This window comes from Scyliorhinus canicula, chromosome 11, assembly GCF_902713615.1.
Source record: "Scyliorhinus canicula chromosome 11, sScyCan1.1, whole genome shotgun sequence".
In the NCBI taxonomy this organism is placed as follows: Eukaryota; Metazoa; Chordata; class Chondrichthyes; order Carcharhiniformes; family Scyliorhinidae; genus Scyliorhinus; species Scyliorhinus canicula.
The window spans coordinates 40,257,806-40,271,633 of NC_052156.1; the positions used below are offsets into that span (position 1 = coordinate 40,257,806).

General features: G+C 52.3%; 1 protein-coding gene across 4 annotated transcripts in view; it reads right to left on the reverse strand.

Annotated features, from left to right (window-relative positions):
- tasora (transcription activation suppressor a) overlaps positions 1 to 13,828 on the reverse strand; it is a 111,795-nt gene that overhangs the window by 5,900 nt on the left and 92,067 nt on the right. For all 4 annotated transcript variants that reach the window (XR_005462433.1, XM_038812813.1, XM_038812812.1 and 1 more), the window contains exons 19-20: positions 12,911 to 13,070; positions 12,406 to 12,514 (exon numbers count right to left, since the gene is read on the reverse strand). Coding sequence is in view for 3 of the 4 variants with exons in the window: in XM_038812813.1 (XP_038668741.1) it covers positions 12,406 to 12,514; positions 12,911 to 13,070 (269 nt within the window). In the remaining variant the exon portion in view is untranslated. The remainder of the gene's footprint in view (positions 1 to 12,405; positions 12,515 to 12,910; positions 13,071 to 13,828) is intronic.

Sequence of the window (13,828 nt, forward strand, 5' to 3'; positions counted from 1 at the left end):
GGCCATGCACAACCACATGTTCTGGCCATGTCCCAGACTTGTCGAGTGCTGGATCGCCTTTCTCGAGGCCGTCCAAGGTTGTAGGGGTGAGCGTGGAGCCATGCTCACTAGTGGCAGTCTTCAGGGTATCGAGAACAGCCAGCGCCCATTACAGGGAGAGGGGAAAACACCCTAGCCTTTGCCTCCCCAATCGCCCGCCAGAGCCCCATGCTGAGCTTGAGATCACCACCCAAGGCTCCAGACTGGATGTCCGACCGAGCAGAATGCCTCAAATTGGAAAAGATCAAATTTGCCATTAGAGAAGATGTCACAATTGCATAGGGTATTGACGAGACCACATCTGGAATGTTATGTTCAGTTTTGGTCGTCTTATTTGAAGAAGGATGTGGTGGCATTGCAGGCAGTTCAGAGGTTCACCAGATTGATTCCGGGGATGAAAAGGTTGGCGTACGAGGAGAGATCAGTCAGTTTTGGCTTCTACCTACTGGAGTTTAGAAGAATGAGGGGGGAATCTGAACGAGGTATATAAAATACTAAAAGGGATTGATAAAAACCAAATGTTCCCTAGAACGAGAGGTCAGATACTGGTTGAGAAGTGGTAGGTTTAGAACCGAAATGATGAGGAATTACTCGCAGAGGTTGGTGCAATCATAGTGCAGTGGAATCGGGAGTCATTAAATGGTTTCAAGAAGAAGCTAGATATGTTTCTGATCAAAAAGTGGGATAAAGGGATATGGGGAACAGCTGGGGGATGGATTTGAAACCAGGAAGAGATCAGCCATGATCTGATTGAATGGTGGGGTAGGCTCAAAGGGATGAATTTCCTACATCTGCACCTAGCTCCTAATTCCTATGATCGGAGGAAGGCTTTCACAACATGCAAAAGCAATTTACTCACTTGTTTGTGACTAGCAACCAAGAAGGCTGGGGGATGACATTATCAGAGTACAAGGTAAGTAGGGCAGAGGAACCAATGGGTACCGAGGGAAAGAAAATCCCAGGGATACGGCACAGCAAACAATATGGTACACCTTGGTGGCCTCAAACACATCCCTGGTATGTTGTAATATCATGGGGCAACAGGTAGATAGTTAAACAGTACGGTTGTGGTAACCAACTACAGAGAGCCCAATGTTAACATGCCTCGCATCTGTATGTATGTTTCCTGTACATTCATATCTGTTTATTTTTTCCCCTTTTCCTGGCAATGTTGTTACAAATAAATGCAAAACACAAAAATATTTTTTTTAAAGATAGAGGTAGGATAACTTGTTCAAAGTGGAAGGAAAGAATTGGCCCAGATGGGTCACCATGGGGGAATATGGGAATACCTACAAGAAACATTTAAATAACAATTTTCTTTCTTTTTCAATAAACATTTTATTGAGGTATTTTTGGTTTTACGACGACGACAAAATAAACAACATACATAAGTCTATAAACATAATCAGCCTCCCCGAACAGATGCCGGAATGTGGCGACTAGGGGCTTTTCACAGTAACTTCATTTGAAGTCTACTTGTGACAATAAGCGATTTTCATTCATTTTCGTTTCATAGTGCAAAAAGCCTGTTTCCTCCCTTACAGGTGCCACCTTTATTAACCCCCCTACTCTAAACTAAACTAACCCCCTCTTCTGCTGACGTTTAATTTTCTGCAAAGAAGTCGACGAACTTCTCCAGGCCACCTCCAGGTGAACCCTCTCAAGGCGAACTTGATTTTCTCCAAACAGAGAAAGCTAGCCATGTCAGATAGCCAGGAATACTCATTCGGGGCTTTAAGTCCCTCCAAGCTAATAATATCCGCCTCCAGGCCACCAGGGAAGCAAATGCCAGAACGTCCGCCTCTTTCTCCTCCTGGATCCCGGATCTTCCGACACCCCGAAAATCGCCACCTCCGGACTCGGTGCCACCCTTGTTTTAAAAACCGTGGACATGACGTCTGCAAACCCCTGCCAGAATCCAGAGCTTTGGGCATGTCCAAAACATGTGGATATGGTTCGCTGGGCCCCCCGCACACCTTGCACACCTATCTTCTACACCAAAGAGCCTGCTACACTGTCACGTGAGCCCACTGAACGACTTGAACTGTATCAGGCTGAGCCTGGCACATGTTGTGGACCCGTGGACTCTACTCAACGCCGCTGCCCAGAGACCATCCTCTATCTCTCCTCCCAACTCCTCCTCCCACTTGCGCTTCAGCTGCTCAGTCTGCATGTCCTCTGACCCCATGAGCTCCTTATAGATGTCGGAGACCTTCGCTTCTCCCACCCACACTCTGGAAACTACCCTACCCTGAATCTCCCTTGGTGGTAGGAGCGGGAAGGTCGAGACCTGTCTACGTAGGAAGTCCCCGCACCTGCAGGTACCCAAATCTGTTTCCCCATACCAATCCAAATTTCTCCTCCAGCTCCCTCAAGCTAGGAAAGCTCCCTTCTATAAACATATCCCCATATCCTCTCAATTCCTGCCTTCTGCCATCTCTGAAACCACCTGTCCATCCTTCCCAGGGTAAACTGTTGATTATTAGATTGGAGACCAGACCGATGCTCCCTCCGCTCCCACATGCTTCCTCCAGACTCTCAGGGCTGCCACCACCATGGGGCTGGAGGCGTACCGTGCCGGCGGGAACGGCAGAGGCGCCGTTATCAACGCCCCCAAACTGGTGCCCTTTCACAAGGCCGCCTCCATGCGCTGCCATGACAACCCTTCCCCCACCACCCACTTCCTGATCATGGCTATATTCACTGCCCAATAATAGTTACTGAAGTTTGGCAGTGTCAGCCCGCCCTCTCCCCGGCTACGCTCAATCAGCACTTTTTTTACTCGCGGGTTCTTGCCCGCCCATACAAAGCCTGTGATAACTTTGTTAACCTGTTTAAAAAGGTCAGTGGAATAAAGATGGGAAGACACTGGAACACAAACAGGAATCTCGGAAGGACCGTCATTTTTGCCATCTGGACCCTCCCAGCGAGTGACAACGGGAGCATGTCCCACCTCCAAAAATCGTCCTTCATTTGATCCACCAGATGGGCCAGATCAATTTTGTGCAACCGTTCCCATTCCCGCGCCATTTGGATGCCTAGATACCTAAAACGTTCCCCTACCACTCTAAACGGCAGTGCCCCGTCGTCTCTCCTGTCCCTTGCCTGGATCGCAAACATCTCACTTTTCCCCATATTTAGTTTGTACCCCGAAAACTGGCCAAATTCCCCCAGAATCCTCATGATTCCTTCCATCCCCTCCACTGGGTCCGATACATACAGGAGCAGGTCACCTGTGTAAAGTGAGACTCTGATCCACCACCATCTCTGCCCCCCCCCACGGACCAACCTCTTCCAGCCCCTTGATGCTCTCAGCGCAAATGCCAGCGGCTCTATAGTCAGCACAAACAACAGTGGGGAGACACCCCTGTCTCGTCCCCGGAGGAGCCTAAAATAGTCCAATGTCGACCTATTCGTCCGTGCGCTCGCCACAAGAGCCTGATACAGCAACCTGACGCAGTCAATAAAGCCCCGCTCAAATCCGAACCATCCCAGTACCTACCACAGATATTCCCATTCTACTTGGTCAATAGCCTTCTCTGCGTCCATTACAACCACTACCTCCACCGTCCTACCTTCTGGGGGCATCATGATCGCATTTAGCAACCTTACATTGGACACCAACTGCCTTCCCTTAATGAACCCAGTCTGGTCCTCCCCAATCACGTCCGGAACAGTCTTCAATCCGAGGACACAACATTTTGGCCAACAGTTTGGCGTCCACATTCGATAGGGATATCGGCCTGTAGGACTCGCACAGCTCCGGATCCTTATCCCGCTTCAGAATCAGCGAGATCGTGGCTGTGACATCGTCGGGGGAAGCACCCCTCTCTCCCTTGCCTCAATGAATGTCCTCATCAACAACGGCCTCAATATCCCAGCAAACCTTTTATAGAACTCCGCTGGGTATCCATCCGGGGCCCCGGGGCTTTACCCGACTGCATGACCTTCAGCCCCTCCGCTATCTCTTTGATCTCGTTCGGGGCCCCCAGCCCTTCTACCAGCTCCCTGCCCACATTCGGGAAATGAGCCCCCCTAGGAAGTGCCTCATCCCCTCTGGCCCCGGTGGGGGTTCTGACCCATACAGCCTATTATTAAACTTAAGCGCCTTATTCACCCCTGCTGAGTCTCCCACCAGGTTCCCATCTCCATCCTGTACTTTCCTCATCTCCCTGGCTGCCTCCCTCTTTCTAAGCTGCTGTGCAGGCATTCTGCTGGCCTTCTCTCCATGCTGATAAATAGCCTCCCTCGCCTTTCTCAGCTGCTTTACCGCCCTCCCTGTGGTTAACAAGCCAAACTCCGCCTGTAGCCTCCACCGTTCCCTTAAAAGCCCTGCCTCTGGGATCTCCGCATATCTCCTGTCGACCTGTAGGATATCCTTTACCAGTCGGTCCGTCTCTGTCCTGTCTACCTTCTCCCTGTGGGCCCGTATCGAGATCAGCTCCCCTCTAACCACTGCCTTCAATGCCTCCCAGACCACCGGAAATTTCCCCCGTGTCATTGACCTCCAGGTAATTCTGGATACATTTCCTCAACCGCCCGCACACCTTCTTGTCCGCTAAAAGCCCCACGTCTAACCTCCAGTGCGGGTGCTGATTACTGTCTTTACTAACCTGTAGGTCAACCCATTGCGGGGCATGGTCTGAGATTGTGATCGCTGAGTACCCAGTGTCCACCACCCCCGTCAGTAGAGCCCTGCTCTCGGGAAAGAAAAACAAAATCGATCCGGGAGTACACTTTATGCACGTGTGAGTAGGAGGAGAACTCCTTTACTCTTGGCTGCCCAAATCTCCATGGGTCCCCCCCCCCTCCATCTGCTCCATGAAGCCTTTTAGCTCCTTAGCCATTGCTGGCACATTGCCTATTTTTGAGCTTGACCGGTCTAGACCAGGGCCAAACACTGTATTGAAGACCCTCCCATGACCAGTTTATGCAAATGCAGGTCCAGTATTTTCCCCAGTATTCTCATTTATAAACTCCACATCGTCCCAGTTTGGCGCGTATACATTTACTAGTACCACCTGCACTCCTCCAATTTCCCACTAACCATAATGTACCAGCCTCCCACATCAGAAACTATTCTTCCCGCCTCAAACACCACTTGCTTAATGATCAGATGGTGACCCCTCTGGTCTTCCGAGTCCAGCCTCAAGTAAAAAACCTGTCCAACCCAACCTTTCCTTAACCTAATCTGGTCAGCTACTCTTAAGGTGCGTCTCCTGCAGCATTACCACATCCGCCTTCAGTCCTCTCAAATGCGCGAACACACGTGCCCTCTTGGCCGGCCCATTGAGCCCTCTTACATTCCAGGTGATCAGTCTAGTTGGGGGGCCTTCGCCGATCAGCGAGCCCCTCTCTTGGGCCAGTTGCCAGCCCATACCCCACCCATCCACAGGCCCGCCCCCAAGCAGCCTCTTCCCCTGACCTCCTCACTGTCCCTCAGCAAAGTCCCTCCCTCGCCAGCACAAAATCAACCCCTTTGATAAGCCTAACATCTGCTCACCCCTACTATGCTTCCGTGAGCTAGCCCGCCCAGCTAGCTTGGCGGCCCTCGCCCCTGGAGCCAGACAATCTCCCACCTATTGTTCCCTCCCCACCCGTACACACATATTCAAATGAAAAACAATCCCAACACAATTGTCTGACAGATTTTTTAAAAACCCAAGTTGAACAAAAAAAAAATCAAGCGAAAGATCCAGCATCTGAACAAACACACCTCCATTCCCCAACAGTGCAAATGCAAACTGTACCTCACTCCGCTCTGCAGCTGGCCCCATATCCATACAGCAGGCGTAACAAATAACGTCCGAAAAAGCAAGAAAAAAGAAACTTTTCTTTGAAAAACATAACCACTACAGCAAAATTCAAAGTTCTCAGTCCGACACCAGTCCTTTCCTTTTCACAAAGTCCAGCGCTTCCTCAGGCAACTCAATATAGAAATGTTGCTCGTGTGTGACCCAGAGGCGGGCCTGATACAACAGCCCCAACTTCACCTTTTTCTTGAAAAGGGTTGACCTGATCTGGTTAAACCCCGTTCTTCTCCTGGCCACCTCCGCACTCCGGTCTTGATAGATCCGCAGGATTCTGTTGTCCCATTTGCAGCTCCGTGTCTGCTTGGCCCACTGTAAAACGCGCTCCTTATCCAGATATCGGTGTAATCTCACCACCATTGCCCTCGGGGTGTCTCCCATTCGCGTCTTCCTCGCAAGTACTCTGTGAGCCCTGTCCACCTCCAAAGGTCGGGGAATGCCCCATCCCCCAGCAGCTTCTCGAACATGGCCGCTATGTATGTCCCAGCGTCCGCTCCTTCGGATTCCTCCGGGAGCCCAACGATCCTCAAGCTCTGCCAACGGGAGCTATTCTCTAGGTCCTCCACCTTCTCCAGGAGCCTTTTCTCCTGGTCTCTCAGCATCCCCACCTCCAACTCCACCGCTGTTTGATGTTCTTCCTGGTCAGCCAGTGCCTTCTCTACTTTCTGGATCGCCCGATCTTGGGCATCCAATCTAAGTTCCAGCTGCGAAATTGGCTCTTTAATCGAGTCCAAGCAGTCCTGCTTCTGCTTGGCGAAGCCCTCCTGGATAACTTGCATCAATTGCTCCGTTGAGACACTTCCGGTTGCGGTGATGCGGAGCTAAGCCGCACATTCGGCAGCTCCCGCTATTAAAGGACTTTCGGGCCTATTTTAGGGCCCCAAACGGCGCTGTTTCGACGATTCCCGGTGGGGGAAGGTGTTTGGAGGAACATTCCCTGAAATTTATGGTGCGTACCTGGAGTGGGGCAAAGGAAAAGGCTGCAGCAGCTCCCCAGGAAAAGCGGGGGATGGAGGACAAAATGGCGGCCGGCGGAGCACCCAAGGACTGGCAAAAGTGGGCGCAGTAGCAGCAAGCTGCTCTTCTGCGCTGTTTTGCAGAGCTGAAGGCTGAGTTGCTGGACTCCCTGAATGAGACTACCAACAAGCTGCTGGAGACCCAGACAGCCCAGGGGGTGGCCATTCAGGAGTTGCAGCGGCAGGCCGCTGAGCGAGAGGAGGCGGCCGTGGTCCTCATGGGGAAGGTGGAGTTGCACGAGGCACTTTACAAAAAGTGGCAAGACCGCTTGGAGGGGCTGGACTTTCGCACGAGGCAAAAGAATTTGAGGATCCTGGGCCTGGCGGACGGGTCGGATCTTCCGTCTTATGTGACCACGATGCTGAGCTCGTTGATGGGAGCGGGGTCTTTCCATTTGCTCCTAGAGCTTGAGGGAGCCCACAGAGTGCTGGCCAGGAGGCCCAAGACGAATGAACCCCCGCGGGCAGTGCTGGTGCGGTTCCATCGATTCAGTGACCGGGAGTGTGTGCTGTGCTGGGCCAAGAAAGAGAGGAGCAGCAAGTGGGAGAATTCGGTAGTGCGAATCTACCAAGACTGGAGTGCAGAGATGGCTAAGCGGCGGGCCGGGTTTAACCGGACGAAGGCGGTGCTGCATGCCAAGCAGGTCAAATTTGGAATGCTGCAGCCTGCGCGTCTGTGGGTGACATATAAGGACCGGCACCACTACTTCGAGTCCCCGGAGGAGGCGTGGGCCTTTGGACAGGCAGAGAAACTGGACACGAACTAGGGTCTGGGGGCTGCGGGGTCCGGTGCACTACGGTTGTTGTTGTTTTTGCTGTTGCTGTTTTTGTAATTTTGACATGTGTTTTCTATGCTGGTTTTTGCTCTGTTTCCGGGGGAGTCTGTTGGGTATGGTTTTGGGTTATGTGGGGAATGTTGGGGGTTTGTTTTTTATTTTCTCTTCTGTACGGGGCTGGGGGATGGGGTGGAGCTGGAATTTGGGGAGCTGCGTCAGAAGGGTGGGGTGGGGCAGTGTGAAAGCGCGGGCTTTCCTCTGGTTTCCGGCGCTGTGGGGCAGGGGGGGCAGAACTGGAGGTGCGGGCGTGGCCTCTACTGGTTTTTTCCTGCGCTGAAGCGGTGCCAAGGAGGTGTGGGAGGAGGGGGGATGACCCCCTGTCGGGAGGGGCCGGGTTTGGCGGGTGTTGCCGGGGTCAGCAGAAGTCAGCTGACTCACGGAAGTACCATGGAGGGTGCGTCGTGGCTAGGAGGGGTCCTAGCCGGGGGGTGGGTGGGGGAATACCGGGTTGCTGCTGGAAGGGCCAGGAGAGAGCTGGTGTGGGCCGGGGGGGTAGAGGGGAGGCGGTATCGTCATGGGGGACGGGTCGGGCAGGGTGTGCTGGCCTGGGGCGAGCAGTCGATGAGCTATGGCTAGTCGGCGGGGGAGGGTGCCCTCTGATCCGGCTGATCACCTGGAATGTGAGGGGGCTGAATGGGCCGGTTAAGAGGGCTAGGGTATTTTCTCATTTGAAGGGGCTTAAGGCGGACGTGGCTATGCTCCAGGAGACCCACTTGAAGGTGGCGGACGAGGTTCGTCTGAGGAAGGGGTGGGTGGGACAGGTTTTCCACTCAGGATTAGACGCAAAGAACCGGGGGGGGGGGGGGGGGGGGGGGGGGTGGCGATTCTGGTGGGGAAGAGGGTGGCGTTCGAGGCGTCTTGAAGTGGTGGCGGACAAGGAGGGCAGATATATTATGGTGAAGGGTAGGCTGCAGGGAGAGAAGGTGGTGCTGGTTAATGTGTATGCCCCGAATTGGGATGATGCTGGCTTTATGAGGCGCATGTTGGGCCGCATTCCGGACCTGGAGGCAGGGAGCCTGATCACTGGGGGAGACTTTAACACGGTGCTAGATCCCCCGTCCAGTTCAAGGACGGGTAGGAGGCCGGCAGCGGCCAAGGTGCTGAGGGGGTTTATGGACCAGATGGGAGGGGTGGATCCCTGGAGGTTTGGGAGGCCGAGGGCACGGGAGTATTCTTTTTTCTCCCATGTACATAGGGTTTACTCCCGAATAGTTTTTTCGTCCTGAGCAGGGGATTGATCCCGAAGGTGCAGGATGCCGAGTATTCGGCCATAGCAATTTCTGACCATGCTCCGCACTGGGTCGATCTGGAGATGGGGGAGGCGCGGGACCAGCGCCCGCTCTGGCGCCTGGATGTGGGGATGCTGGCTGAGGAGGTGTGTAGGAGGGTCCGGGGAAGTATTGAGGGGTATCTTGAGACCAACGACACGGGGGAGGTCCGGGTGGGGATGGTCTGGGAGGCTCTGAAAGCAGTGATCTGGGGGGGAGCTGATTTCCATCCGGGCCCATAGGGAAAGGAGGGAGAGGAGGGAGGGAGAGGGGGAGACTGATGCGGGAGCTCCTAGACGTGGATAGGAGGTACGCGGAGGCCCCGGAGGAGGGGTTGCTGGGGGAACGGTGTAGTTTGCAGGCCAAGTTCGACTTGCTGACCACCAGAAAGGCGGGGAGACAGTGGAGGAGGGCGCAAGGCGTGGTATACGAGTATGGGGAGAAGGCGAGTAGCCCACCATCTATGCCGATCTGGTGGGCCCCCTGTTGGTGCGAGCCTTCAATGAGGCATGGGAGGGGGGGCTTTGCCCCCGACGACGTCACAGGCGCTGATCTCTCTGATCCTGAAGCGGGATAAGGACCCCTTGCAGTGTGGATCACACAGGCGAATCTCGCTCCTCAATGTTGATGCTAAGTTGCTGGCGAAGATCCTGGCCACCAGGATAGAGGACTGTGTGCCAGGGGTGATACACGAGGATCAGACAGGATTTGTCAAGGGAAGACAGCTTAACACGAATGTGCGTAGACTGTTAAATGTTATTATGATGCCGGCGGTGGAGGGGGAGGCGGAGATAGTGGTGGCGCTGGATGCAGAGAAGGCGTTTGATAGTTGAGTGGGGGTACCTGTGGGAGGTGCTGGAGCGATTCTGATTCGGCGAGGGGTTCATCAAATGGGTGAGGTTGCTCTACGAGGCCCCGATGGAGAGTGTAGTTACCAATGGAAGGAGATCGGAGTACTTCAGGCTCTACCGTGGGACCAGGCAGGGGTGCCCCCTGTCCCCTTGGCTTTTTGCACTGGCGATAGAACCTTTGACTTTGGCGCTGAGGGAGTTGGGGAGGTGGAGGGGCCTGGTGCGGGGTGGGGAAGAACATAGGGTATCGCTGTATGCGGATGACCTGCTGTTGTATGTGGCGGACCCAGAGGGGGGAATGCCGGGGGTGATGGAGCTGTTGGCTGAGTTTGGGAGCTTCTCGGGCTACAAGTTAAATCTGGGCAAGAGTGAGGTATTTGTAGTACACCCGGGTGATCAGGAGGGGGGATTGGGAGGCTCCCATTTAAGAGGGCAGTGAAGAGTTTTAGATACCTAGGGGTGCAGGTGGTTAGGAGATGGGGTACTCTCCATAAGCTTAATTTTACCAGGCTTGTGCAGCAGATGGAGGAGGAATTCAAAAGGTGGGACATGGTGCCGCTATCGCTGGCGGGTAGAGTGCAGTCCGCCAAAATAACGGTTCTCCCGAGGTTCTTGTTCCTTTTTCAGTGTTTGCCCATCTTTATCCCTAGGGCCTTTTTTAGGAGGGTGACTAGCAGCATCATGAGCTTTGTTTGGGGGCATGGGACCCCGAGGGTGAAGAGGGTCTTCTTGGGTAGAGATGGTGGGGGGCTGGCGTTACCCAATCTCTCGGGGTATTACTGGGCGGCCAATGTGTCGATGGTGCGCAAGTGGGTGATGGAGGGGGAGGGGGAGGGGGCAGCATGGAAACGGTTGGAGATGGCGTCCTGTGGAGGCACAAGCCTGGGGGCCCTGGTAACAGCGCCGTGGCCGCTCCCTCCTACGAGGTATACCACGAGTCCGGTGGTGGCGGCTACCCTCAAGATTTGGGGGCAGTGGAGGCGACACAGGGTGGAAGTGGAGGGCTTGATTGAGGCTTCGTTAAGGGGGAACCATCGGTTCGTCCCGGGGAACATTGATGGGGGGGTTCCAGGGTTGGCACAGAGCGGGCATCAGACAGCTGAGGGACCTGTTCATTGATGGGAGGTTTGCGAGCCTGGGGGAGATGGAGGAGAAATTTGGGTTCCCCTTGGGGAACATGTTCAGGTATCTGCAGGTAAAGGCGTTTGCTAGGCGGCAGGTGGAGGGATTCCCTTTGCTTCCAGCGAGGGGGGTGAGTGACAGGGTGCTTTTGGGGGTCTCGGTCGGGGATGGAAAGATCTGATATCTACAAGGGAATGCAGGAGGTGGAAGAGGCGTCAGTAGAGGAGCTAAAGGCTAAGTGGGAGGGAGAACTAGGGGAACAGATCGAAGATGGGACATGGGCTGATGCCCTGGAGAGGGTTAACTCTTCCTCCTCATGTGTGTGGCTTAGCCTCATCCAATTCAAGGTGCTGCACCGGGCCCACATGTCCAGGTCTAGGATGAGTAGGTTCTTTGGGGGCGAAGACAGGTGTGTCAGGTGTTCGGGGAGTCCAGCGAACCATGCCCATATGTTCTGGGCATGCCCGGCACTGGAGGAGTTCTGGTGTCGAGGTGGTAGGATCCAGGGTCAAGCCAGGCTGGGGACTCGCGATTTTAGGGGTTGGGGTGGAGCTGGGAGTGCAGGAGCGAAAGCGGCCGGAGTGCTGGCCTTTGCGTCCCTAGTAGCCCGGCGGAGGATCTTGCTACAGTGGAAGGATGAGAGACCCCCAAGCGTGGAGACCTGGATCAATGACATGGCGGGATTTATCAAGCTGGTGAAGGTCAAATTTGCCCTGAGAGGATCGGTACAAGGGTTCTTTAGGCGGTGGCAACCTTTCCTCGACTTTCTGGCTCAGCGATAGGGTACTGGGTCAGCAGCAGCAGCAACCCGGGGGGGGGGGGGGGGGGGGGGGGGGGGGGGGGGGATGTTGACTACGTTTGCTTATTTAATTTTAATTTAATTTATTTTTAAGTGCTCTTGTTTTTTTACTGGGTTTGGGGGGGTGGGGGGTGTGATACATGCGTCGATACGGTCTTGGGGGTGTTACCGTTCTTATGGTGTTTTATTGTTGCTTTTCATTGTTGTTATATTTTCTGTAAAAAATTTCAATAAAAATTATTTTTTAAAAATTGCTCCGTTGACCACTGGGTCGACAAGCCAGAGGACCGGTCCTCTGCCATGCTTCCTCCCGGTGCTACTTCAGCCCAAGCCTTCTCTGTCCTGTTTCTGCCTTTGCGAGTGCTCCTAGTCCTCCTCTCCATGCACTGATGTGGGAATTCAGTTCACAATTGCCTCGTCATCAATTTTTAAAATCAAGTCCGATAAAAAAAAATTTAAAAATCGGGGGACCTGAGTGGGAGCCACCAAATGTGTGACTTACTCCTTCATAGCCGCCACGGACGTCCTACATAACAATTTTCAATGGTGCATATGACCGTTGGAATAAGAGTCAAATTTAATTAATATTTAACTATGGGATTTGCAATAGATTATAGTTCATTTATTATTGTCCAAGCGACACACACACACACACACTGACCGTGCCAGCTCCTTCAACTTTTTGTATATTTTGCAGTGAACCTTCCAGACCCACTTGCTTTCAGGAGTGCTCAAATCTTCAAGAAATGTTAGAAATATCTGTAGTTTTTCTGAGAGGGAGAAAAATGTTATATTGTTAGACAAGTACAACAATACTTCTGGAACTAAAGCAAGATATTTGAGATTGCCAGAGAAACATGTTAAACGTGAAACTGTTAGTGCAAAGAGGATTCACATTCTCAAGCCATGTCAAAGCTGGGGACCGTGAGGGGAGGCAGAGTGAGGGAGTGAACCACAAACATTCATTTTGAAACTTCCTTTTGACATTTTCACTGGTAGGCTGAAGCCTTTAGAAGACAGCATAATTCTTTATTTCCCAATTTAAAATTAGGTTTAGCGTGATTAGATTAAATTAGATTAATTAACAATCAGACAATAGCAAGCCTGTTCAACATAAAACTGATCAGAATTGGCAGTGAACATTAAACTGTAGCACACCAACTTACCAACAGTAATACATTCTGGATTCAGGACTGTTTCATCTGACACCATAAATCCACCAGAGACAAACAGCTCATTGTATGTGTGATTCTGTACATCATCCAAGCTATCCACACCAGCAAAACTAACACGAGACAACTTCTTTAAAGATATTAAGGACGGGACCTGCAATTAAATCAAACCCTTCAAATAAATGAATAAATGTACCGGTACCTATCAGAAACAGGTGTGAATAATTCACACAAACCTGAAAGTTAATTTGAAATAGCCTTGTTAAAATGCAAATGCAGCCTAAATCTGATCATAGAATTTACAGTGTAGGAGGCCATTCGGCCATTTGCACTTGCCCTTGAAAAGAGCACCCTACTTAAGCTCACGCCTCCACCCTATCCCCATAACCCAGTAACCCCACCGAACCTTTTGAAAACCAAGGGGCAATTGATCATGACCAATCCACCTAACTTGCGCATCTTTGATATCAGGGACTGGACTGTCATTGGGACAAAGAGAATGAGAGTCACTGCAAGGGAGAGTTTCAACCTGCTTAATTTTGCTGAGCTTTATCTTTCGGCTAACACTGTGCAAATATAGCATCCTTGTGAAACAAATTTCTTTATATCAGTGCTAAACTCAAACTCCCTAAAACGGTGGTTTAGCTCACTGGGCTAAATCGCTGGCTTATCAAGCAGACCAAGCAGGCCAGCAGCACGGTTCGATTCCTATACCAACCTCCCCGGACAGGCGCCGGAATGTGGCGACTAGGGGCTTTTCACAGTAACTTCATTGAAGCCTACTTGTGACAATAAAGCGATTTTCATTTTCAGGTGTACTCAAACAAATGCTTCTCAGGCTATATTTACTACACAAGTTCTTTGGCAATATATACCAATAAGGCCAGTCAGTTTGCGAAGTCCCATTCAAAT